The 23,830-nt window shown below is 44.0% G+C and overlaps 1 protein-coding gene across 1 annotated transcript in view; it reads right to left on the bottom strand.

Annotated features, from left to right (window-relative positions):
- LOC104164434 (ICOS ligand-like) overlaps positions 1–22,598 on the bottom strand; it is a gene marked incomplete at its 5' end in the record, with an annotated part of 57,491 nt that extends 34,893 nt beyond the window's left edge. The window contains 4 exons of the mRNA XM_009703763.1: positions 19,537–19,572; positions 19,793–19,969; positions 21,365–21,649; positions 22,236–22,598. Coding sequence (XP_009702065.1) covers positions 19,537–19,572; positions 19,793–19,969; positions 21,365–21,649; positions 22,236–22,598 — 861 coding nt within the window. The remainder of the gene's footprint in view (positions 1–19,536; positions 19,573–19,792; positions 19,970–21,364; positions 21,650–22,235) is intronic.
- Between the last annotated feature and the right edge of the window lie 1,232 nt (positions 22,599–23,830).

The raw sequence follows: 23,830 nt of genomic DNA, 5'->3' as shown, positions 1-23,830 counted from the left end.
GAACCAGAACTGAAGCACATGGCAAAGTAGAGCATAGGGGAACTTGGATGTTAGGAAATGACGTCTGGGAAGCCAGAGGTGAAGAGGTTATACTTCAAACGCACTTAGTTGAGAAATACATTTGGATTCTACAACCAACTAACTTTATGAATAAATCTGAGGGGGAGAAAAAACCCAAGGGAATAGCAGTCTCCTTCATCTCATTGCGCCTAGTCTTGCCAAGGAATTGGCAAGTGGAATAAAATAATATGGAGAACTGCACAATAATGTATGCACAGGAGGTGTGAGAGGAAAATACCTGCATGCAAAACTAACTTGTAGAAATAATTTTTAAAATTGAAAAAAACCTCTGGTGTTCTCTGGATGAATAATTTGCCTGTTTTCTCTATCCTCCCCACTCTTCGTTAAATTTGCACTCTTCATCTACACCAAGCAAAAGCTAAATTACACCAGTCACCAGCACTCTTCATTTACAGGACAAAGGTGAATTTGAAGTGAAACTTTGAATTGCAGTAACCAAAACTAAAATAGTTGAAACGAATCCTTACAAATGACACCAAGACCTGTGGTTTCACCCACTGCAGGTGCTCTCTCTTGGGATGCTACAGAGTGCTTTTAGCGTTACCCTGCCTTAATGCCTGCTGCTCAGTAGGTAGGCTGGGTGCCTGGGTATGTTGAATAATTCTGCTTTCCAGGGGTAGATTGCTATATGGATCTTGTGGTCATAGGTTTTGGTGTTAGCTCTTGATGCCTTTTTAGGTCTGTGAAAAGGGCATTTTACTCCTCTTGAAGTCTTTCTTGCAACAGGGCAAGTCTCTTGCTGAAAGGTCAGAGTTGAGCCACCTTGACTTACACTAAGAGTAAAGAGTCCAGGGGATGTAGTAAAGCAAATTATATATGGGCAACATTTGCTGGAGTTTAAGCACAAGGCTGACAACATGGGTTCAAGGCTTTCCCTCCCACATGTACCTGCAAGGAGACGGACACCGAGACAGTGGCTGAACTGAAGTAAGGTGCTGTTAGGTTCTAACTAGAAAAGCTGTGGCGAGTTCAGCTTTTCTGCTGCACAAGAGGGAATTTTTTTCCTGTGGTTGTTTTGAAAGCAAAAGTGAAAAGTGGTAACCCACAGACAGAGGATTTTTTTTTAAAAAAAAAGTAGGCTCTGGGATGTTAGGAAATCTTAACTGAAGGTAGAGTGTGGTCGCATCCCTTGTAAGCAGTTGCCTAGTTCAACGTGCACAAACTCAAAGCAATTCTTCCATGCCTGAAAATTGTCTAGCTCGGAGCTAGCTGTGTATTGTTCTTACACCGTTTGTGCTGGGGAGGCAGAACTGTTTTGAGCAATCTGCGTTCCTGGGGGCTGATAGGCCCATGGAGACCTCTGCAGTTTAGGACTTGTTATATGTTCTAGTATAGAGTCTTCTAATATAGATTACATTTTCTCCAATTTGTGATTTTCCTGTTTTTACTTTCTTTACCCCTCTTCCCTTACTCAGCAGGCATCTTGAAACAGATAATGACTAAGGGATACACACTTTCTTCCTTCAGTCTTATTGGGCATCTCCTTGAAGACACTGTCCTAGTACCAGCAATTTATTTTATTCTGTTACAGATTACTTTAGCAAGTAGCGTAGGGAAGGACTGGTAGAAAAGTCTGGTGGTTGGAATCAGAGTTTCAAAAAAGAAAAGACGGAGCCAATAGAGGGAAAGGCAGCTGAGAGAACAACCAAATCTGGAATTAGCTACAGCCATAAAATGGAGATTCCTTTTAGTGATGCTGAAGGTGGCTGTAGTTTTGTTGATTCAGTACTCTATGTGAGCAGGAAGGAAAACTTAGAGAAATACCCAAACAAAACAAAATAAGAACCCCATCATCAAAACCAACCTCTCCCTTCTCCCCCCCAGCAATAAACTCTATTGAAAACCCAAGCCGGTGCGAGTCCTGGTGTGCATCTGCCATACACCATAGGAGGTAGGGGTGCCTCGGGCCAGGGCTGAGCAGTGAAGGGTGCCCAGGCAGCCCTCTGCCACACTGGTCTGAGCTCCTCTCCTGGGCTGGGAGCAGCAGAGCCCTGTGGAGCGTGGTGGGGAGCTGCCCTTAGTAACTCCCCATCAGCACCGGGAATTCATGCCTGTGCAACGCTACACTGAGACAGTGGCATGTCTCCAGGCCCTGTTAGCACAGGCACTTTGGCATTGTGCCTTGCTGTGCGGTTAAGATGTGCTTGAAGGTGTTGAGGTGCCATTTTAAAGACACATGGACAGATGTGAACTGAAATCAATGACTGGAAGCCTCTGAGGCTCAGGTTGTTTTGAAAAATCTGACTGCAGATACATCTGCAGTTGTGTATACATCCCCACATGCCTCTGAAAATTGTCAGTGTTCAATGAGGTATTTCACTGAGTATATATTCACATTCAGTACGTGTGTATATTAATGGACTGTGGCAGAGAAATATCTCATTGTTCAGAGGATAGTTCATATTTATTTTCTCTCCTCCCCTCCTTTCTCACCTGTTGAATCAAAACTCTGTCCATTGACATGTGCCTGCAGTGTCCTGTCGTCTGGACTGGACGGCCACCTTCTGTGTATGTTTAGGAATGCTCAGCTTCCATAGGAGATGGTTGGCTCTATAGGCTCCTTGTCCTGAGTGGGAGGGAAGGCTGTAACACAGTTCAGAAAAGGAATGTAACTAGGGGTGTGAGAGAAAGAAACTAGCTCAACTTTTTTTCCAAAGATTCTTAAATATCAATCATAGAAGCATAGAATGGCTTGGAAGGGACCTTAAAGCTCACCTTGTTCCAACCCCCCTGCCACGGGCAGGGACACCTCCCACCAGACCAAGTTGCTCACAGCCCCATCCAACCTGGCATTGAACACTTCCAGGGATGGGGCAGCCACAGCCCAGCCACAGCTTCTCTGGGCAACCTCTGCCACTGCCTCATCACCCTCAGCGTGAAAAATTTCTTCCTAACATCTCATCTAAATCTTCCCTCTTCAGTCTAAAGCCATTGCCCCTTGTCCTATCACTCCCTGCCCTTGTAAAAAGACCCTCCCCAGCTTTCTTGTAGGCCCCTTTAAATACTGGAAGGCTGTTCCAAGGTCTGCCCGGAGCCTTCTCTTCTCCAGGCTGCACAACCCCAACTCTCTCAGCCTGTCCGCACAGCAGAGGTGCTCCAGCACTGACCATTTTTGTGGCCTTTCTCTGGACCTGCTCCAACAGGTCCGTGTCCTTCTTGTGCTAACAGTAAACTGTAGATGCTGTCTACGATGGTGAGGTGGGAAAAAGCCAACAAGCCCCCTAAAGTGTTGAAGTGTTGACTGCACTGGGGTATGTGTGGTGGTTCTCTTTTTTTTTTTAATTAAATAATATATAGGTTCTTCTTTTGAAGAGCAAAATGTTCTCTCCCCCCCACCCCCGAGTGGCTTGTCTGGCAGACAAAACGTCAAGAAGTGGTGACTGTTCCACAAAAAGATCAGTCTCTTGAATGCAGTATATACATCCGTGCAATCTTCTTTTAGGACTTTCATAACTGGAGATGGTGCATTGGAGACCTTTTTTTGTAGTGCATATCTGGGGAAATATTTCGGTAGCCTGGCCTGCGTTACAAGAAGAGGGCGTGGAGATGAAAATTTCCTACCACCTCCTTTCCCTTTCTAGAAATAACCAATTAGTTTCTCTAGAAGGAAAAATCTGTGCTGATCTCTACCTTTACATTGCTTACACTCATATTACCAAGTTAAACTCAAAACCATAGCAAGCTTTTTGATTTTATGAGAACTGAAATCTATAGCTGTGTGGTTTCACTGCTCACTGAGGATTCAGTTTTAGTCAACTGGTCAAATACTTCTGTCAATTTAGTCTTCAAAAAGGCAAAATTGTCTGGCGTGAGCTGGCCCTTGCGGGGCCTCGGTTCCAAGTTCACACAGAGGTACAAGAAATTGGGCTTCGTGACATCAGTTGCTTTGTACTTTTCCAAGATGTGTCTCTTCTACCTTCCTCTCTACCTGCATTACCTTGGTGGGTACAGCCCCTTCTGAGCAAGGGACAAGCTATCAAGAATAAAAATAGATTTTTAAAATGGAAAAGTTGTTTTAAGTGCTCTGCTGTAGGGACTGGTATGTACATTTATGGTTGTGTGGGTTCTTTATATTCATCTAATATAAACCTTCCGTCAAAACTCAAAGGCAAGAAGTTTTGTCTGAAACCTCCTTGTGCAACAGTAATAAAAACCATGGTGACTCATGACATGGGCAAATCCTTCGATGCAGTTTTTCCCCCTTCCTTATCTTTTCACTCTTGCGCTTGACTTCTTTATGAGCTGCAGACGGAGACCTCGGGTTCTGTGCAGCACCGACCCTGTGGCTGTGTGTGTGCTGCTCAGTATCACAGGGACCCCTTCCCTTCCTCACGGGGAGCGGGTTTAGCAGCTGTTACAGCTGCCAGTTTGTAAACGCTGACCGTTCGGACCTGAACAGTTACGTAGGGTTTTGTTGGTGTGACTGGTGTGCTGAATATCTTGTCTGAGCCTTATCTCTTACTCAACTGACACTTTGAGGCAGTAAGTGCGATTCTTTTCAGCCTCTGAACTTCACTAAACTGAGTCTCCTGGTTCAGTCACTTTTGTCGGTGTGTCAGTTTAATGACTAAAGAAAAGCAAAAAGATGAAGAGCAGAAATAAAGGTGAAACTGTACTCGGTGAGTAAATTAGTTGGAGATGCCTTTTGGGGTGTCAGGTGAAAGCTACCTTTTGCTTTACCAGTAGCCCTAGCCTCACTTCTCATTTTGCAGTCTAAGTCCACCCCAGCTGGCCATCAGCAAAGGGAAGTGGAGTTAAAGAGCCAAAATGTTTTAACTGGGAAACCCCTCGGTCTATATCTTTTTCCTCTCCAGCAAGCTGCCACTTATGACAAAGAGAGAAAAAAAACCCCAAACCCAGTTTGTTTCTTTTTCCATTTTTTCCCATACCCACGTCACCTGAAGCAATTGTAAAATACTTTAGCCAAAAAGCCGTAGCCCAGGTACTGCAGTTTTAGCACTTTCTGGTACAAGACAGAAAACTGGATCTCTTACTTACCTATGTGGAATGTCCCTGTATCCTGTCGGAGTGTGCTGAGGTTCAGACGGGCGGCTGCGAGGAGGCTCTGCCGTGAACGAGGAAGTGCTGAAGCCGGGCAGGATGTGGAGCGATGACTCAGATGTTGAGGGCTGCGCTGCTTGACTAGCTGAGGAATACAAGGAATTATTGATGGCGCTCACTATAGCATGCTCAGCTGACATAAAGACTTGCTAGCTACCACTTGACCAATAGTAAAAGCTCAGGAGCACTCAATATTTCACCTTTTCATCTTTTTCCAAACTTTGGCTGCTTATGATAACGCAGTGTCCTGCTATTGCAGTCCTTTCTAGGAGGATTATATACCTTTTATCTGATAAAACACGTATCCCCATCAAGAAGCATTTCTTTGCATGAATGTGCCGCTTAAGATGTTCAGAATAAGGATTTTGGTAATGCTGCTGAAACGCTCTTAGCTCAAGCAGGCACTTGAGACTTTGCTTGGTTCTTTCCATCAGGAAAATAAAAATATTTATAAAAAAAGTATCTTCTAACAGCTAGTTTTCACTGACATTCATGTATTTAGTGTCCTATGCACCTGAACACAGAGGCTACCACTTGCAGTTTCTAAGCATGTCTTTCCCAAGTCTACACTGCAAAAAAACCTCCGTGTCTGTTTGCTCTGTGATCAAGCACTGTCGTTTCACTGCCCCTCTGCTTTTGATGTGCAGGCACCGAGCAGTGTTTACCCCTTATGCTTTCAGCCAGCCATGGTAGAAGCCTTTCTTTTTGTCCTTGAGAGAGCTCTTGCTGAGCTGTCGGCTTGGGTGTGGGTGCCTGGCATGCTCTGCTGTGTCATTTCATAAAGGAACTTAAGTTTTCTTTCCATTGGTATTTGCTAGCACGGTCACTGCTTCGCTGGGGTTTTGTTGCACATGGTTGTGTAACTGCACAATCTGGCACTCGTGCATCAGAAATGGAAAAATATATTAGGTGGATTCTGTTCAACTCTTGTCTTTACCAGTTTCTGGGTAGTCTCTCTTGCATTGAATTGAATCCTTCTGACATCTCCCTTTGTTTATTTTAAGAAGTGTGTGTGTATACACCTATAATGCACTGTTAGTGTTTGAACTTTTCATTGTATAAACATGCCATAAAAGGGATACCAATTGATTTAAAATAATTAGCATTTGAAACACTGTTGTCATTCATCTCAACTCCTCCTCTGCTTGGGTTAAGCAGAGAGCTGGCTATTGAATCATACTGGATGAATTTAAACATTGGCATGTTATGCTCATATAAAAAAAAATTGTTTGAACTTTAGAGTGAATCTGAATTTTTTTAGTATTAAGCCAGAGGTAATTGAAGAAACTTTAGGAAATGTTTCATTATGCTAGAAAACAAACAAAACCCCTGTATTCCACTTAATGGTTTGAGAAGTAACACTTGATAGATTAGTCAGCTTCATGATAGTATTTCAACTATACACAGTTTCTCACTCAAATGATGCTGTAATGAAATTGCTCATTCTCTCCTGTGGCAGTGATGATCCTGAGTATTTCCTGAGGCACTTCACTTGTGGAAAGCTTTGAATGCCTGATACAACTCGCATTAGGTGAGAGATAAGACTGCACAGAGGAAAATGCTTCTGAGTTGGTAGAAGTTATTCTCTGTCTGGCACTGAAGCACAAAAGTGGGAGGCTTCAGAGACTAAAATATGTAATGAATTTTACCGAAAACATCTATAGCCACACTAATGTTGTGAGAAAGATGCATTGGGTTCCCCACTCCACCACCCCCCCGCCCTATGCTCTTCTGAAAGATCATTTCTTGATAGGATGCTACTCTGAGACCTCCTCTTGCATCAAAGCAGAAATATTGCTCAAGTTAACACAACCATTGGAATCTGACTCACAGATGCTAGGTCCAACTCCAAGTAAACCAAAATCGCTCCACAACCAGGTTCAAGAATTCGAAGGTGTATCCTTAATGCTTCATACGCTAATTCCTTCTTTACGCGCTTGGAACAGGTCTCTAAGCTATTACGTAGCCCAGCCTAAATTTAAACCACCAACTGAGGTCATTTCTTAGTGTGTCCATTGATTTGACTAGCATTTTTCAGAACATATGTTTAAAGGTATGTACCGATATGTACAGGGAGCGTGGTTGAGTTTTGGTTTGGGGTGGTTCTTCTGCTTTCCTCCCAGCATGAGTGAAACACAGACTATTTCAGTTGGAAGGGACCTACAACAACCATCTAGTCCAACTGCCTGACTACTCCAGGGCTGAACAAAAGTTAAAACATGTTGTTAAGGGCATTGTCCAAACACCTCTCAAACACTGACAGGCTTGGGGCATCGACCACCTCTCTTGGAAGTCTGTTCCAGTGTTTGACCACCACCACCCTCTCAGTAAAGAAATGTTTCTTTGTGCCAAGTCTGAATCTCCCCTAGAATCATAGAATATCTCGAGTCGGAAGGGACCTAACAGCATTATTGAGTCCAACTCCCTACTCTTTGCAGGACTACCTAAAACTAAACCATATGACGAAGAGTGTCGCCCAGATGCTCCTTGAACTCTGACTGTGGCCGTGACCACTTTCCTGGGGAGCCTGTTCCCTGGTGCAGCTTTGAACCATTCCTAAGTGTCCTATCACAGCATCCCAGGGAGAAGAGTTCAGACCCTCCCTCTCCACTTTATCCCCTCAGGAAGCTGTGGGGAGCAACCAGGTCACCCCTCAGCCTCCTTTTCCCCAAACTAGACAAAATGACACAGGCTGGCCTGCCTGGTTAGCTGAGCAGGGCAGGGGCTGGGGAGGCCGGGCAGGGATGCCGTGGTGCTTGGCAGATCCTCGTGGTGAGCAAACTGCCATCACGGGCTTGGCTCACCCCCCAGCTGTATATTGCCCTTCTCAGCTTTCCTCATGCTGCCCCATCTCTCCGGCCCTCGGAGTGATTCAGTGAAAAAGCATTTTCTTTTATTTCATCTCTGTGCTGGACTCCAGCGCATCTCAAAGGGTGAAAGTCTCTGATATTGATCTCTTTCCCAGTCACTTTATTTTTCTTCTTTCCTCTGTTACAGCTGCTGTCATACCGTCCTACCCTGTGCTGGCCAAACTGGGACTCGCAAGCCTGCTCGGGGTGGGAAGCTGAACTGGTGATGGGAAGCCTGGTCTTTTGCATGGGGTTGGTTCAGTAATGGTAGGGAGAGGGCTCTGCTCTGTCTAGAAATGCATGGGGAGCACACCCACCTTCTGACAGGTATTTTGCATTCCAACCAGCTTATTTGCAACTATAATAAAATATTTGGGGATGTAACTGCATTTCTCTCTGGTCCTCTGAGCTGTATAAGCCAAGCCCTGAATGCCTGCCCCGTGCTCTCCATCAGAGCTGCGCACTTTGGAGGTTCAGCACAGTCACAGCAATGCCATTTGCTTTCCTTCAGAGATACAACTGGTCAGACAATTGCTAATTTATAGGAGTGGTTCTTTCATTTAGGCATGGCAAGAAATCATGAAATCCAAGGGGGGCGGGGGGGAAACCACCTACAACTTGGTTTATGCTACTAAGTGTGCTGTGTGGTATCTTGTGCAAGTTTTGCCAAGCCTAATATGTACATTTCTAAACATAAGCAATGAAATTGTTGTACCCAAGAAGGCAACGCTCCATGAGTGATAGTCTTCCTCTAGACCTCTTTTTTGGGTTGCTGAAGTGCATGTGTTTGGTTTGCACTCTGCTGTGGAAGAGGAGTTGCCTGGGGCATTCCTATGCTTCCCAGTTTAGGCTGCTCTCCAGGAAGGCTGTGAGCTCAACTTTCTTCTAAATCTGTTTTCTGCCCTGCCTGATAACCTTAAGTCTGCATGCCAACCTTAAGACCTGTCTGCCATCTGTGCCTCGTGCAAGTGCCAACAGCCACAGCAGCCTGAGTGTCCCTGAGCCTCGCTTCCCTTGTGCAAGGCAGGGCTAAATGAATTGGAATGCTGTTCTTAAGGTATGCAAATCTTTTTTTCCTTTGCCTATGACACCTTGGTTCACACCTTCTCTCAAGGAGAGATGCCTTCCAGGACTGACCGAACCGTTGGCATGTGTAGAGACAAAGTGTCCTGGTTTGGCTCCTTACCCAGTGCAGCTCCTGCTCTCGCAGTGGCCATGGTGGGGAGGGAGCGTTCCCCTCCAGTCCCGGGGTGCAAAGGAACTCCCATTTCCAATCCTGATGAAATCTGGGCTTTGCTGGCTGCAATACTGCAGCTCCAGCCACTCTTGCTGGGTTTTGCAGGGTTTTTTTTTATTTCTGGAAGGTTATACTCTGTAAATGCGAGCAGCAATTAAAGTACTCGTTTTGCAGAGGCTGTCTGCAGTCCTTCACCCCTGACCTATCAGAAATGGGTCTAACAGTGGGGAAAATGGTTTAGTTCAGCAACAGCTGCTGTGTCGTGAGTGTCCGAAGGCCCTCAGAGCCCAGCACCCTCCCCGTGGCTGTGACCCACACAGAGTGGGGTGAGCCGAGACCCTGTGACCGGGGAAGCACATAGCAATAACTCTTCAGATCTCTCCCTGGCCTTCACCTTAGCTGAAAATCAATACTTTTGTTTCTAAGTTTCATGAGAGGAATCTCAACTTTTCCTAGTATCAAAGTTCAGGCAGGCTCTAATGACTGCCTGTGTAATTAAGTTGCTTAAGTAATGTTTATGTCAGGTGAAGCTTTAGGAAATGTCTATACGGTTGGACTTGGTGATCTTTGAGGTCTCTTCTAACCATAATGATTCTATTTCAAATGCTCAAGTTGCTGCTACAATGATAGGTTTAATGGAAAAAATTGATGCGTTTTGAGATGACATCATGTATGTTCTAGTAGCCTTGGTAACTATAAGAATTTTATCACAAGTTAATATCCTGTATGTACCCACACACATCTCTACTCAAAACTATTCTTTTCAATGTTCTTCTACATGTAGTACTTTCTTTTCCATTAATGCATTGCTAGGTGTCAATACCAAGAATTTGTACAGATAACTGATTTGAAGAAATATCCTCAGATTCCTTATATCAGTCAAAAAAAATACAAATCCCTTTCTTGCAATGTCACTGTTCAGCTTTCTGCACAGTCCAACAGAGGTTACAGGCATGGTTTTCTACTCAATTCCTATTTTGAAAGTGAGAGCTAGAGAATTACGCTTAAATCCTTCATATCTGTTTCTGTGATATACACACCAATTAAAAAGATATAACCCAACCCCATGGGAGATAGCTGTGGACCCAGGAGAAGCTCCGTTAAACTGAGCAGGGTACATCCATATAACTGAGAGCTGAACTGAATCAGACAGGTAACATCTAGAGGTGGTGATAAATGTTTTTAGTAGAGCACAGACATTAAACTGCCCAAAGGATTCAGGTAGTTGTTGGCAGTCTACACTGGCGTAATATGCTGTGATGCGCCAATACATTTAGATTTCAGTTTGCTCTCCAAATGACATTGAAATTGGAAGCTGGGGGAATGCCTGTGTTTGCATTTCTGTCTGTGTGCACTAAGGATTTTCTGCTTCAAAGGTGAGCAGGGAGTAAAGGAAAGGACCTAGCCTGGATCTAACTCTCTGGAGACCTGCATACGTGATTGTACCTGTTTCAAAAAAAAAAAAAAAAGCTGCGTAAGAGGGTTGTTTTTACATCGGTTGTCAGAGGTACGGCCCACAGATCACATTTGGCCCACATGGTGCATTGACAACCATTCTGCGGAGTATCATCTTTCCTATTTTAGAAAAGTAAGTTTAAGTTTAGTGCTGCAGGGAGTAATCTGTGGAGCACTGCTGACACGAGTCTACAGACAGCCTCTGATAACCAGTTATTTTCCATATTCTTCAGCAATTTACCTGAATATCAGCTCTTAGGGCCTTTCAGCATCCATGCGAGGGGTAGGAGCCACCTTAGCTAGCTTTAGACACCTCTGCTGTAGATTTCTACCTCCAAACTGTCCTCTTCACACACCCCATTAGGTCACTGTTGTCTGACCTAGTTTAATTACTTGCTAGGTAATTAAAGTGTTAATTAACATCATCTGCCAACCTGCAGGGAACAGCATCTCAGGAAGGCAAACCAAGGATGTGCTGTCTTGGCAGTAAGCAGTGACATTAGCTTTCATATGGGGTTGGGGGGGAGGTAGGATACCAATCTTTCCTCGCTGAAAAGTAAATAGTCCAAATGAAAGCAGTGATGTTGAAATCGTGTTTGCATTCAGCCTGTGGCAGTCTTGCCGCTCAGACAAGGACGGGCGTTGGTTGCGGGAACCGCATGCTTTCTCACTTGTTGTCTTGCAAAACCTGACCTGCGTTTGCCGTGCTGCTCCATTGCGCTTTACCTCTGCTCAAATACGCTTTGGTATGCCGCTCCGTTGTGCTCTCCTTGTACAATGACACTGACTGCATGGAGTTTCCAGCCAGCAGAGAGATGTTGTACAATTATTTTTCTCCAGGTTGAGTGCTGTATCCCATCCCAGCGCCTGGATGTGCAATAATTAAGATTATAGCATGCTTTGTAAAATACGGTGAGCGATATACAAGAGCTCTGGGCTGTAAAGGCAGACCTTCATAGGAGGGGGTTAGGGTCCATTTCCAGCTTCACGGTAAACTTCTTAACCTGGCTCCTGCCTAGGTACAGAAGTTCAGTGGTTTCCTCCTAGCTGTCTGGAGCAGCATTGCCTAGAGACTACATGAAAACTCCTCTCCTCCCCTTCCTTCTCAACCCCATCCCGAAGGCGTTCGAGAAGTCTGCAGGCAGGAGCACACCTCTGTGCCTGGGATCCCACGTGGCCGTGGGGTGCTCAAGCCTGAGCACCTGTGACCTGGGGACATTACAACCACTTTTAATGCAAAAACTGGTTCTTACTAGTGGAGGTATTTAACATGCAGAATACCTACTACAGTTTCCCAAGCATTGAAGGCCTACAGATGCAGTAAATGTAGGCACAGAAATCAGCGGATTTCTTTCACCAAGTTTTTTGTTTCTGAAGAACTGTTTGTTTGGCTTTGTTTAGAAATTTTCTATCCAGATGTGTTGTGACAGGATGAGAATTGCTCAAAAGTGAAGCTAAGACGTATTGTATGAAGCCGGTCCGCGGCCACCGCGTTGCCAAGAACACTAACGAAAGGCCCTGGCTCGCTGTGTGCATGCCTGGTGGGGTTTGTGGTTGATGACTCCAGCCAGGCAGAGCATATGCTTGTGAATAGGAGCTCTTCTTAAGGGCTAATCTTTTTTTTTTTTTTTAAAAAAAATAAAATATGGAGAGGGAAAAAACAAACAAACAAAAACTTCCCACACAGAGCTTCATCTCCAGAGGGCTGGTGAAGTGTCACTGGGCTGGAGTAGATTAAAAGATTTATTTATTTTTTTTTTTCCCCTTGTTCCCACCCTCAGCTGGATCAAACTGTCCTATGAGAAATACCTTGACCGGCAGCTGTCTGCCTCATGGTAGTCATGAAAAATTCCACTTTAAATAAACAAAATAATCTGAAGTTAAACAGAACAGATGTGTAGAGGTTTGTTTTTTTTTTTTAATTATTTATTCTTATGCTTTTTCCTGCTCAAAGGCACTTACCCCTCAGAGCTGAGCCGTGCCCTGGGGTGCAGGAGGTCCTGCCAGAGACCGAGCACCACGGCTCAACCTGGCCGGGGGTCCCTGGAGATTCACCCCTCTCTACAACCGCTGCTTCTGCTTCTCCAGTCCCTCAGTTTCTGGGCATGTTTTTCACGTAAGCAGGTGCCAGGAGCCCAGGACACTTTCCTGGGGTGCTGGGTCCCTGCCTCCCCCTGTGTAGAAAGAGTCACTGAAGTTCCTGGCAATGCCTGTCACTATCTGGCCAGCCCTCTTGCCTTGTTTAGTAGATCAGGAACCGACGCTGGGCTGGATGTTTTTTCTCATGGTTCTGATAAGAGAATTCAATAATGTATTTCAGGTAAGACAGCAATCCTCTGTGCTGCAGGTAGTGCCCGATAGATATGAGCGTACATAGGGAAAACCAAAGAAAGGGCTTTAAAAGACCAAGTTTATGCTAGGACTTCTGGTACTTTGCTGACAGAGCTTAATGTCAGTGGTGGTTTATCAAACCGATCTGAGCTGGCTAATAAGGTTTCCAATAAGGTGATAAAGATACTTTGTGTTTGCCTTGTGTTATAAAAGCAGCTACAGTGCTTTGGCAATAGTCTGGACATTTACGCCTTTATCCCTTGAGCTGTTTTTAGTTACCATGACTGTAGTAGTGATGCATTTTAGAAGTTAGATAAAATAATAATGGTAAGTCTGACTGATAAAGAGAAGAATGGAGAGAAATAGAATCACCTCTAGTCCAGCATGATGCTGTAGAAAAGTTTTTGGAAGCAAACTTAATTTTGTTTCAAAACTACACTCTCAGCCTCCTAAGAGGGATGAGATGACACCATAGATCTGCTGGCAGAAGAAGTTCAGAAGGAAATGTTAGCATTCGCCCTCTTTCAGGGCTTTCCATCTGTGGTTTACCAGCCCTGCCACAACGCAAGCTTTTTGTTTTTCTGTGAAAGTGAGTCCGTTTCTTAGTCTTCCCACAAAGCCGCATCAAGCGGTGCTTTCCTGTGCATGTGTTTAAGTTGCCTGGGACATGTAGTTCATGTGAGCTGCTCTTTAATGAAGGGAAACAGAGGGATGTTGGTGCCCAAGTGCAGCACCGACCTGGGACAGTGCAATGTGCCCGTTGTACCTTTGTTCATGGTTGTTGAGTTGGGTGGGAAAAGGATGTATCAGCCCAGGGTTAGTGCTGCCTTCACACTACTGTGTGACTTTCATTGAGTTTGTTCAAGGTATTTTGTTGTGTGAGCCAAAACAGAGCAAAGATTGTCAAGTCTCTGCGTTGCGTCGGTCTCTTCCCCACCTGAGGGCTTTGGAAAGGAGAGCTTGTGCACCCTGAGGGACGTGGCTGAAAGTAAAACTGGCACTTTGGTTGGGGGCCATGGTTTGGAGTGACTTATCTTTACGTGCTGATAGATTTAGTCAAACATCCAGAAGAATGAATGGATTTTATTTAAAATACAAATATGGTACGTGATGATAAAAACTCTGTTATTGCAAAATTTGCAAGTCCTTTGAATGGTAACAAATAACTGCTATCTAGGATTTACTTGCCTCCAAAAATAGCTGGAAACCTAAACCAACTGAAAGTCTGGACTTTGCAAGAGCAGGCTGTTGCATTTAGATGTATTCACTATATACCGTGAAGTAGCTCAGAAGTAAGAAAACCCAACCAGTCTAAATTAGCTTAACAACATATTGTGAAGCAACTGCTAGGTCACTACTTACATCTCTAAACCGTTACAGCTTCTTGCAGTTGCAGGATATAAAAGTGGAAAACTGTTTTTAGAAAAGGCTTCTGTCAGTTACAGCAGCACCAAAGAGGCTGTGCAAAACAACTTCACGTGACAGACCGCGAGGAAACGTCTGCAGGACTTCTTACTGAACCACTGGGAAATGGTTACCCTTCACATCCGCACAGGTGATGTTCACATTTTTAAGGCGTCTGCAAGCTTGCACGCGTTCTTCAAGCAAATTCCCTTTAGGGTTTGCCGAAGACTGGATATGGACTGGGAAAATATCTAACACCCAGATTAATGGACGTGAGAGAAGACAAGGAAAGGCTGACATTGAAAGTAACTTATGGCATCTCAGTAATCTTATCTGACAAATGCTGTGAGCTAAATGCCCTACCTGATAGCGTATGGTGCAGTTGTAGATTGGAAGGCAAGAGAGGACAAAAGTGAAATTAATAAATAAAACAGAGTATTTTACATAGACAGTGAAGATTAGCAAATATGCAATATACTTTTTTGATATTAATAGATAAAATGTCTTTAAAAAAAACACAATTGTACACAGTTGTTTAAACAGGAGATAGGAGCTTAATTATTTAGTTGCAGCTTGGCTTTTTTTTTTTTTTTAAAAAATCAGTTTCCCTATCTTGTTCAAATTGATAAGTAAGCCTAGATTGCATCAAGTCAGAGCTAAACCACCCCTTCTCTTGAATGCCGCGGAGGCTGAGCCTGTGCAGCCCTCCCACAAGAGACTGGTGCAGCGGTGGTTTACAGCTACCCAACTCGGAGCCTCCGTGGGGTTAACTGCTTCGACAAAAGCTAACCATGCTATTGCCAAAGGGTTCTGGATTCCACACGATGGGAGAACAGGACAACAAAATTTATTTTCACTTGGCTAGGATTTGGAAGCTGATCTTGATATGAAAAAAATCAATGTTGTATCTCACAGTTGATACTGGAGTGCTTCCCCTGCACAGAGCTAGGACAAAAAAGGCTGTGACTTGCAAAAAGTGCTAAAATTCTAGTCTAGAAACTGGTGCAGGAGAAGCTAAGTGTTTCCAGGGCTCAGTTTAAAATCATCATCTCCACCCCGCCGTGACAAGATGGGGAAACTGCCCCACCTAGGCAAGAGAGCTAGCGTAGATCCCTCCTCCTTCGAAACCTCATACCATCAGCAGTTTTACTACTTTGCTATTTTCCACCAGTTTCTCTTGGCTGACTCAGGGCTGAAACAGCGAGGGATGTGCACTGGTACAATGGAACTGCGGTTCTTGGCTTTCTGGATGTTTATGGATGACACAGTGATATAGTCTGTGTGCTTTTTTTTGGTGGAAGGATGGGACACAAGGAGAGGTTCAGTTAAAAAAAACTTCAGTTTGAAATCCTCCCTGGAAGCCACAGGGCAGTGCTTAAATAAAGATCAGCTGAATTGAGCACAGCTTGACCACAATTTTTGTTCCATCCTGAAAAGGGTAAGTCCAGGTAACCTGACATAGCAGAGCGCTCTATTTTTAATTGGTCGGATTTCCACAGCCTGTTCTTTCACACAGTACGCACCGACTTCTGTCAAAAGTGGAAGTCCCCTTTTTGGTGGAATATTTGGTAAAAAACAATGTTGATATCAAGTGCGTTTAAAGAATGCATGTTGCCTTACGTGAACACATTCAGTGCTTAACCCTGTCAGAGCAACTCCCGTTTTTGGAGGACTGGGTCAAAATCTTTTACCTAGTCCTGTATGCAACAACATATGCAGCTGGTGAAAACAGACAATGAAAGGACGTATTGTAGAGAGAAAGGTGGAAAAGGTCACAAATCTCACTTTGCAGAAAGTCCTTCAGGTTTTTTTTTTTTTTAGCTGCCTTTCTTCACATTCAGTAGTCATCACCAGGGTAAGGAGACACAGCAAGAACTTGCCATGCTCCTGAAATGCAGTTGCTTCTGGCTACGGACAAAGTCCTCAAAGGGGATGATGAGAGACTGGGCACCCACCAGCTTTCTGTGGTCTGGCACAGAGTAGCTAAGTCCCAGGCTTTCCCCAGCGCAGGAGCTCAAAACACTGCAGAGTCTGTCACAGAAGACTGTCCAAAGTGGTGAGCTGGTGTGGTGACACAACAACTGTTGTGTGGACACAGCCGGTAGTTGGGGAATCCAGCAGATTTTGCTGTCCCTTGTGTTGGAGAAGTTTGGTGGGTTTATTTGCCATCTCTCTTGGCATGCTCTGCAGAGATCTGTCGCTTGTATTACAAGCAATGCTGCTGCTGAGATGGGGGTGATGCTTCTCTTGACGCATCTCCAGCTGCCCAAATTGTTGGCAGACTTTCCATTTAGACAGGTGCTGTGAAAACAAAACAATTTCTTCTTAGAAAAAAAAATAGAAAAAAAAAATCCCCTAGAAATAATTGTGTCCTAGAGTTGTTCCTCCTAAGTAACCAGTGGAACAAGCTGCAAAGCTATGGAAATAGATGTATTCATGCTGCTGAGAGTGAATCGGCCGGAGTGAAGCCCTGCCTCTGCCCGGATATCGGAGACACTGGGGACCCTCTACCCTTGTGCCACCGACTGAAAGTGCTTCTCTTTGTGCCAATGTAAAAAGTGCTGTCCTGCTAACATCCCCCGCCCTTGTGAAGGGATGTCACTGTCACCATTGGTTCGTTTTAAACTACTTTAGAGAACGAGATGCACAAAGGCCATCTGTGGTGAAGGGAAACCAGTTTCCCGAGGCTCCTCTACGGGCAGTGAAGGGATCCCTCCAGAGAGCCATTCAGAATTTCTCTAGCTCTGAATTTTCTCCTCCCTGGAACATCCTGCCCCGCTTGCCTGTAAATGAGTGTCTGGAGAGAGTAACCCCACCAGGATGAAGTCACTCTTCTTTGCAACCTGCCTTCCTCCCAGTTTCCAAGACTTTTTTTTCCTTGTAACAGCAAAGCTAGTCTCAGTAGCCTCTTTTTGGTTTGCAGTATTCAGGATTCCTACCCCCTGTGAAACAATCTCACCTTCTTCATAAACTGGAACGGCTAGAAGCAGAAATGTATTTACATCAGTATTCGAAAGTAAAATGCCGTGGCAGAGCGTCCCCGTGGGTGCACCTCTGCAGTGCCTTACTCCCCAGCTACCCCACGCAACTTGCTTGAAAATATCAAATGATGATTGAATTAGGCTGGAATTTCTCCAAGAGCCCACCTTTTGCCCCAAGGTAGTACTAGCTATTTCTAAATCATTTCTGACAGATACTGGTTTCCTGTTTTTTCTTAAAGAAAGAGAACAGCAGCAAACCCAGACTGGTGGAGACTTGACAGCCTGCACAAGCTCTCTGCCTCAGTGCTCAACTACTGTTACCCTTAGGAGAGGCATTTTTTTCCTAACATCTAGCTTAAATCCTCCTTTGTTTAAGCCTGTTGTGCCTTAAGTGCTGTGTCCCTGGGTTAGGACAATAACTAACTTGTCCCATCCTCTTTAAGGATTCTCTGAGGAGGGTTGTTATTGTGTCCTTCATCAGCCTTGCCTTCTCCAGCCTAAACAAACATAACCAATCCTTCATCAGAGATCACGTTACCTAGATCATTCTCATTTCTCTGGCATTGGTCCAAGTTGCCCTCAAATTGGGATGCCCAAAAGATACTGCCTTCTGGGCCTTACGTGGCTCTGTTGGCCGAAGACATCCCTCAGAGGTGGGACAGTTTCTGATAGCACTGAACCATCAAAGCTGCTGTCCCACCTCCTCTTCCACAAATGGTGAGGAGACATGCCAAGGAAAAGATAGTGTCTGGAAGGCAAGTGTCCATATTTTGTTGTTAATGAGCAAACCATGCTACAGCAGCCTTCAAAGTAAGATAAATATTTACTCCTACTTATCTTACAGAGGTTTTTCTACTTAAGAGCTAAGTCCAGGGATCTAATCCAAACAGGGCCTGGTACAAGTAAGTCTGGAGAAGAAAATGTTGACCTCAAATGAATTGCGTTATGTTAATGTAGCTCACGGGAACGGAAGGAAAAAATGTCTCTCTTTCTTAAGGAGAAAATCCATCCTCCTTTCTACAGTGTGCTCTACAGGAAGCACTGTAATGCCTGTTGATGTTTAGCAAACACGAATGTTGGGGATCAAGCTGGAGTTGCGTGATGGGTGTAGAAAACAACTGACCGTTAACCCAGTTTGAATAACCACCAAAGAGGTTCTAGAAAAAATTGTTTAATTAGGGGTTATTTTGCTTCTGCTTGATGTTATGAGATGGGTCCGTTCACAGCATCTGCTGTGGCAAACTATGCTTTAGCTATTACAGTTTTGGTGAAATCACAGTATTTTCTGCCTGTTCTGCAGAGACACCCGGGCAACAGTCATTTGTTTCAGTAGAAACTACCAAATGAGATATAGAATAGGCAGATATTTCACCCTCTCTGTACTATCAAGTCCTCTGTGCCGAGTTTGTTTTTCCAAATCTGTCTTGGACTTTTTGCCCTGTTTTTATTATTCCCCCACGATAAATGAATTTGTTAAACCAGCTGGCCTGCAATATTGCATTCTTGCTTATAAAAAAATATGAGCGTGTTGAAGGTCTGAACTGTGGGGTGTATTTTTTTTTCTAGGAAAGGAGAGTGCTTAGGATTTTTTTAAAATTAGGTGTATATAGGTTTAGGTTCATGGACATGAAGCAAATGATGCTTCTGCATCCCAGCTAAAGACCTTCTAGGATGCAGTGCCTAAAAAGGCAGGGAACAACCATTTGATGATAGGCACTGACGTGATATGAAGTGATAAATGGTTGGTGTTGACCAGACTTGAAAATCACCGTTTAAAACAGCTTTTCTGAGTTTGGCTCTGTCTTGGTGGCAAGAGGAGCTTCAGCATAGTTGTAAAACAGGAGGGGAGGGTGGCTTCACCCCATACGCTCCATGTCCCCTGTTGATTTATTGTGTCTTCTGGTCTGAACTGTTGAAGGTATTTCTGGGAACTGAGACTCTTGGGCTTCCCTTGGCAACACTTAGAGAGCTTAAGGAAAGGGCTGAGAGAAGAAGTAGGGCTTGAGTTTGTAAATTTACATGCTTGAGTTTGTAACATCCAGCAAGTCTAATCCGAAAGCTTTGTGCTGAACTTGAGTACTGAGCTATGAAGTTAAGTCACTCGAGATAAATACATTAATGTATTTTTAATACTTACAGTTGAGTCCTCCTTTGTCTTCGTTTAGTTGGACATCTGTTGAAACAAATGCACTGTTTTAAGCATGTAGGATAGAAATAGGATTAATATTAAGCAACATCCACCAAAGTTGAGGGTTCAATGTGCATGATTTCCTGCTGTTGTGTGAAGGCAGCTTACTCGTACTTTCTAGCAACATGCTGGATGACATTAAATATTTTGGCAAATGAAAAAGAATCCTTCAGATTTGGTCATGTAAATGAAAGGCCTCATTTACCTGTGTAGGATGCTAGGTTAGAGGACCTCCGTCTCCACAGCCAGCAGGTTAAAACAGCTAGAAGACCTATCAGAATGACAAGGGAAACGATGCCAGCTGCTTGAGCACCTCGTCCATTTTTTTCCAGATTTTTGTGACTTTCTGTGCTAGAACCATTGCTTTGCTTCTGCTGTGTGTCTAGAATAAAATAGAAGGTGGATGTAATAAGGTGTAAATTTTCACATTTCATACCAGGCAAATATTTGACCACACTTCACATGCGTAACAAAATTCTGAAGGACTAAATATTTGTGCTATTCATATCACTGTGATTCTGGTGGTATTCTGAGCAAGGCACATCTCCAGCTTACGCTGCCTAATGATGCAATGGTGGCTTGTTCCTCCCTGTTATCACTGCATGCATCCCTCTTTCTTCCTTTTTGTACTTCTTTTCTGCCAGCCTTGGGAGGCTGTACGTTTGAGCTTGTATCTAGACTCAGTTGAAAATAAATCTATACAGAATCTGTAATGTAAATCTGATGGTATTCAGGAAAGTGGGTGAAAACCTGTTTCCCTGAAGTTAGTGACGAATTTCCACTGGTCGCTGCAATCTGAAGGTTTCAAATCGTATCTCTTACTATTTCAAGTGTGGTAGTGCTTTTAGCAACCAACAAAAAATAGTAAGATGAAGGTCTTTTCCCTCAGAATACAATATGACAGAATGCCATTAGGAAACTAATTACAAGGTTACTTATTATTCCTCAAATTTGGGATGACAGCAAGGGAATGCTATCATATAAATGCTCCACTGTGCAACTTTTGCTCGTGCGCACAATTTTTCTTCCTGGAAATAGTTTATATCATCTGGCTATGTTTGTGGGATCAGTGTTAAGTCCAGAGTATGTGATTCCTTCTCTACATAGCTTTTTGGAAATCGTGGAATCTACTATTGGTACTACAGCTACAACTTTTTTAATAGCTTTTTTTAAATAGCTTTCTGTTTTTGTGAAGAATTGAGTGGCTATATACTTTTTTAACTATTGATCACTCATATGAGGAATAAATAGCATGTTGTACTTGTGCTATTAGGGGTACTGTTCTATTGGGCTAACATTACCTGTTTGCTACAGGCCTACTTTAAATAGCGCAGTGTATTGAACTGAGTTTTGGAGACTGAAAACAGAACTTTGAAGCTAGGCAGAGTAAAAAGCAAATGTGAGTGCTGCAAAGCAGTCGGGCAGGGGTTCAGGATCTATGGATCTGCTGTATGGTGCCTCCTGAAAAATAACCTGACTCCCCAAGTCGTTATGTTCCCGAGGAACCAAAGGGTAAAGCCCAGTGGCTGCCTTGGATGCAAGAGCTTCTCAGTGCCGCTGTCATACCACGCTTGATGAGGTGTTCAGTGTGGAAGAAGTAAACATAAAGTCCCTGGCTAAGCATAACTAGCTTGAAACAAAACCTGAGCTGCTGCTCGGCACTCTTTGGAACTACTGAATTAATGCGTACCCCTTGTTAGTGCGTATCTACAGACAGACACGTGCTGGTTGGCATGCCTGCTATCTAGAGAACATGAAGTAGCATGATGGGACTTACAGTTGGCTGACAGGTTTTCCCGCAGTATTTTATTTTCTATGGAGCACTCTATTTGCATGTTCGAAGTAGCTTTAACCTTCAGCGTGCTAAAAACGCTGTAAGTGCCATCGGCGTGGGGTGTGATCTTTAGCTCTGATGGAGGCAGGTGGCTGTTGTCCGTTTTATTTATCCAGTAAACATTGGGCTCTGGGTATCCATTGCCCGACCTGCAGCTGAAAGTCATCTCCTCTCCGGTGCTGTCACTGTTTCTTATCGGTCCACTGAGTATTGGTTGGCTATAACTAGCTGGAGAGCAAGAGATAAAGAAATAGTCGTCGAAATGTTGAAATGAATTGAAAAGACAAAATTTTGACGTGGGTTCTGAAGCAGAAGTTCTGGGTTTCACATGACCCTCATGAGTTGAAAGGGAAACAGCTGTGGGTTTGGTATGCAAGCCAGAGAGCTGAGAGAATGACTGGAAGGGCAGAAAGCTGAACCCAAACCCTAAAGGCAGAAAGCAACTTCTTAGGCTGCTGTCACCCAGTCATGTGCAAGAGGCCTTATATTAATGAAAACCAAGATGGAAAAAAAACCCCTGCACTGGATAAACAGCTGTTACAGGTATTCTCCCAGTTTTTGATTCCTTGTCTGTAATGTTTAGTGGGTTTAGCGGGCATGGTGGCATTGGGTATACGGTTGGACTTGATGATCTTTGAGGTCTCTTCCAACCATAACAATTCTATGATTTAAATTAAGCAGACTTCATTTCAGCAAAGGGCTGAAGTATGTTTCCATGTTAAGGGTATGCTTAAATACAATATTGAAATGGCACAAATTTGAAAAGCTAGAATGAGATTTTGGGTGAATACGTGCAAGTGATACAAGCTCTTACCTGCTAAACTGAGAACCACTTCTGCCTGGTGAATCACTCTGGTGTATTCTGTTTTCTGCAGTACTACACATTTGTACGTACGTTCATCACTCTGGCTGACGTTTAGTAGTAGCAGAGAAAAATCACCATTTTCCAGTCTATCCCAGAATAACTGAGTCCTGTTTTTAAAGTGAATACACTGTTCACTTTCATTGTCTTGACCAGAGATCAGTGCATGTACAACTGAACACTCTTCTTGATCATCAGCTATTTGCCAATATACCCGTAGATTTTTTAAGTGCAATTCTCTTCCTCGATAAATGCAACTCAGTGTAGCATTGTCTCCAAGCTTACTGACAATGGTCTTCTCTTCCAGTGCAAAAACTACAAGATTAAGAGAGAAAGATAAAAAGGGAGGTTATGTGGGAAAAATGTCATTCTTTTCAAGTATATTCTACCACATGTGGACTCCAGTGTTAGTATGTGTAACAGGCAGGTGAGTGTGCTCACTTCATAGTCATTCCTACCTTCCGACTCGGTGGTGGCTAATTCTCTCTGTGTCTGTATATTTTCCAAAAGGGACCTTTTACAATATAAAGCCTTCTGCTTATTTCTTTCTCCAAGGACTGGCTGGTCTAAGCGTTCCCAGCCCCATGGATACCTGCATGTTTCAGGTATCTGAAACTGACTGCAGACACATATTCAAGTCCTAATGCTTTAATAATCACTTTTTTTAATTAAGAAAAATGCCAAATAACACCAGGTAAATCACAAGCAGTGGCAACACTGATAAGAAAGAATGCTACCGTTATTTTGAGACCCAAAAACTTAAAAAGGGGAGTAAAACCAGTGTTCCTCAAAGTGGGTATGTCATAGCAATCACATTTTATTGCTACCATCGGTGTCACCCTCTCAACAAACACACCCAGCTGGTCAGACGAGCATGCCCAGATACCTCCAGTGACACATCCATTGAACGTTTACAACCCCTCATGGCCACTCGAGGTAGGCCAGCACAGTATCTGGCTTTCAGGGCACTTTTCCTGGCCTCCAGACATGAGAACAGCAGCCTCTCTCCTCCTGGTGAGCAAGGCAAAGGTGTGAGCTGGCTGACAAGTGATGCAGAAGGTACCGGTCAGTGAGTCTGAAGGGGCCAGGGTGGCTCTGACCACAGCCTCCCTGCTGAGAGGGAGCATCGCCTCTCCTCTGCCCCAGCAGCCAAAACCTCTTGGGTGCTGAGACCAAAGCAGGGTGCACGCTGTAAATGTGGGACTGGGGGGTAAGGGCGGAATCGGGCATGGGGTTGGATGGGAGAGATTATGGCTGGGGAAGGGATGATGCGGGTCAGTGAGTTAGGGCAAGAAAGATGACAGGACTGAGGGTTTGGAAATACGGAAACAGCGCATGGTGAGGTGGGAGGGAGGCGGCGATGTTAAAGGGGGTTACGCCTTTGTGTTGGTGCGCTGGAGTTAGAAATAGTTCATCTACACCTCTGAGTTGGGAACCCTGGCCTAAAAACACCACTGAAGCAAATGAAGTACTTGCAGAGAGGAAGGCAGTATGTATATATATATAAGCCCTTATCTTTAAAAAAAATTATATTTTATATATATGTA

The sequence above is a fragment of the Cariama cristata genome, unplaced genomic scaffold (assembly GCF_000690535.1).
Source record: "Cariama cristata isolate BGI_N322 unplaced genomic scaffold, ASM69053v1 scaffold2237, whole genome shotgun sequence".
Taxonomy (NCBI): Eukaryota; Metazoa; Chordata; class Aves; order Cariamiformes; family Cariamidae; genus Cariama; species Cariama cristata.
The sequence above is the reverse complement of the archived record's forward strand: the minus strand, read 5'-3'. Positions and strand labels throughout refer to the sequence as shown.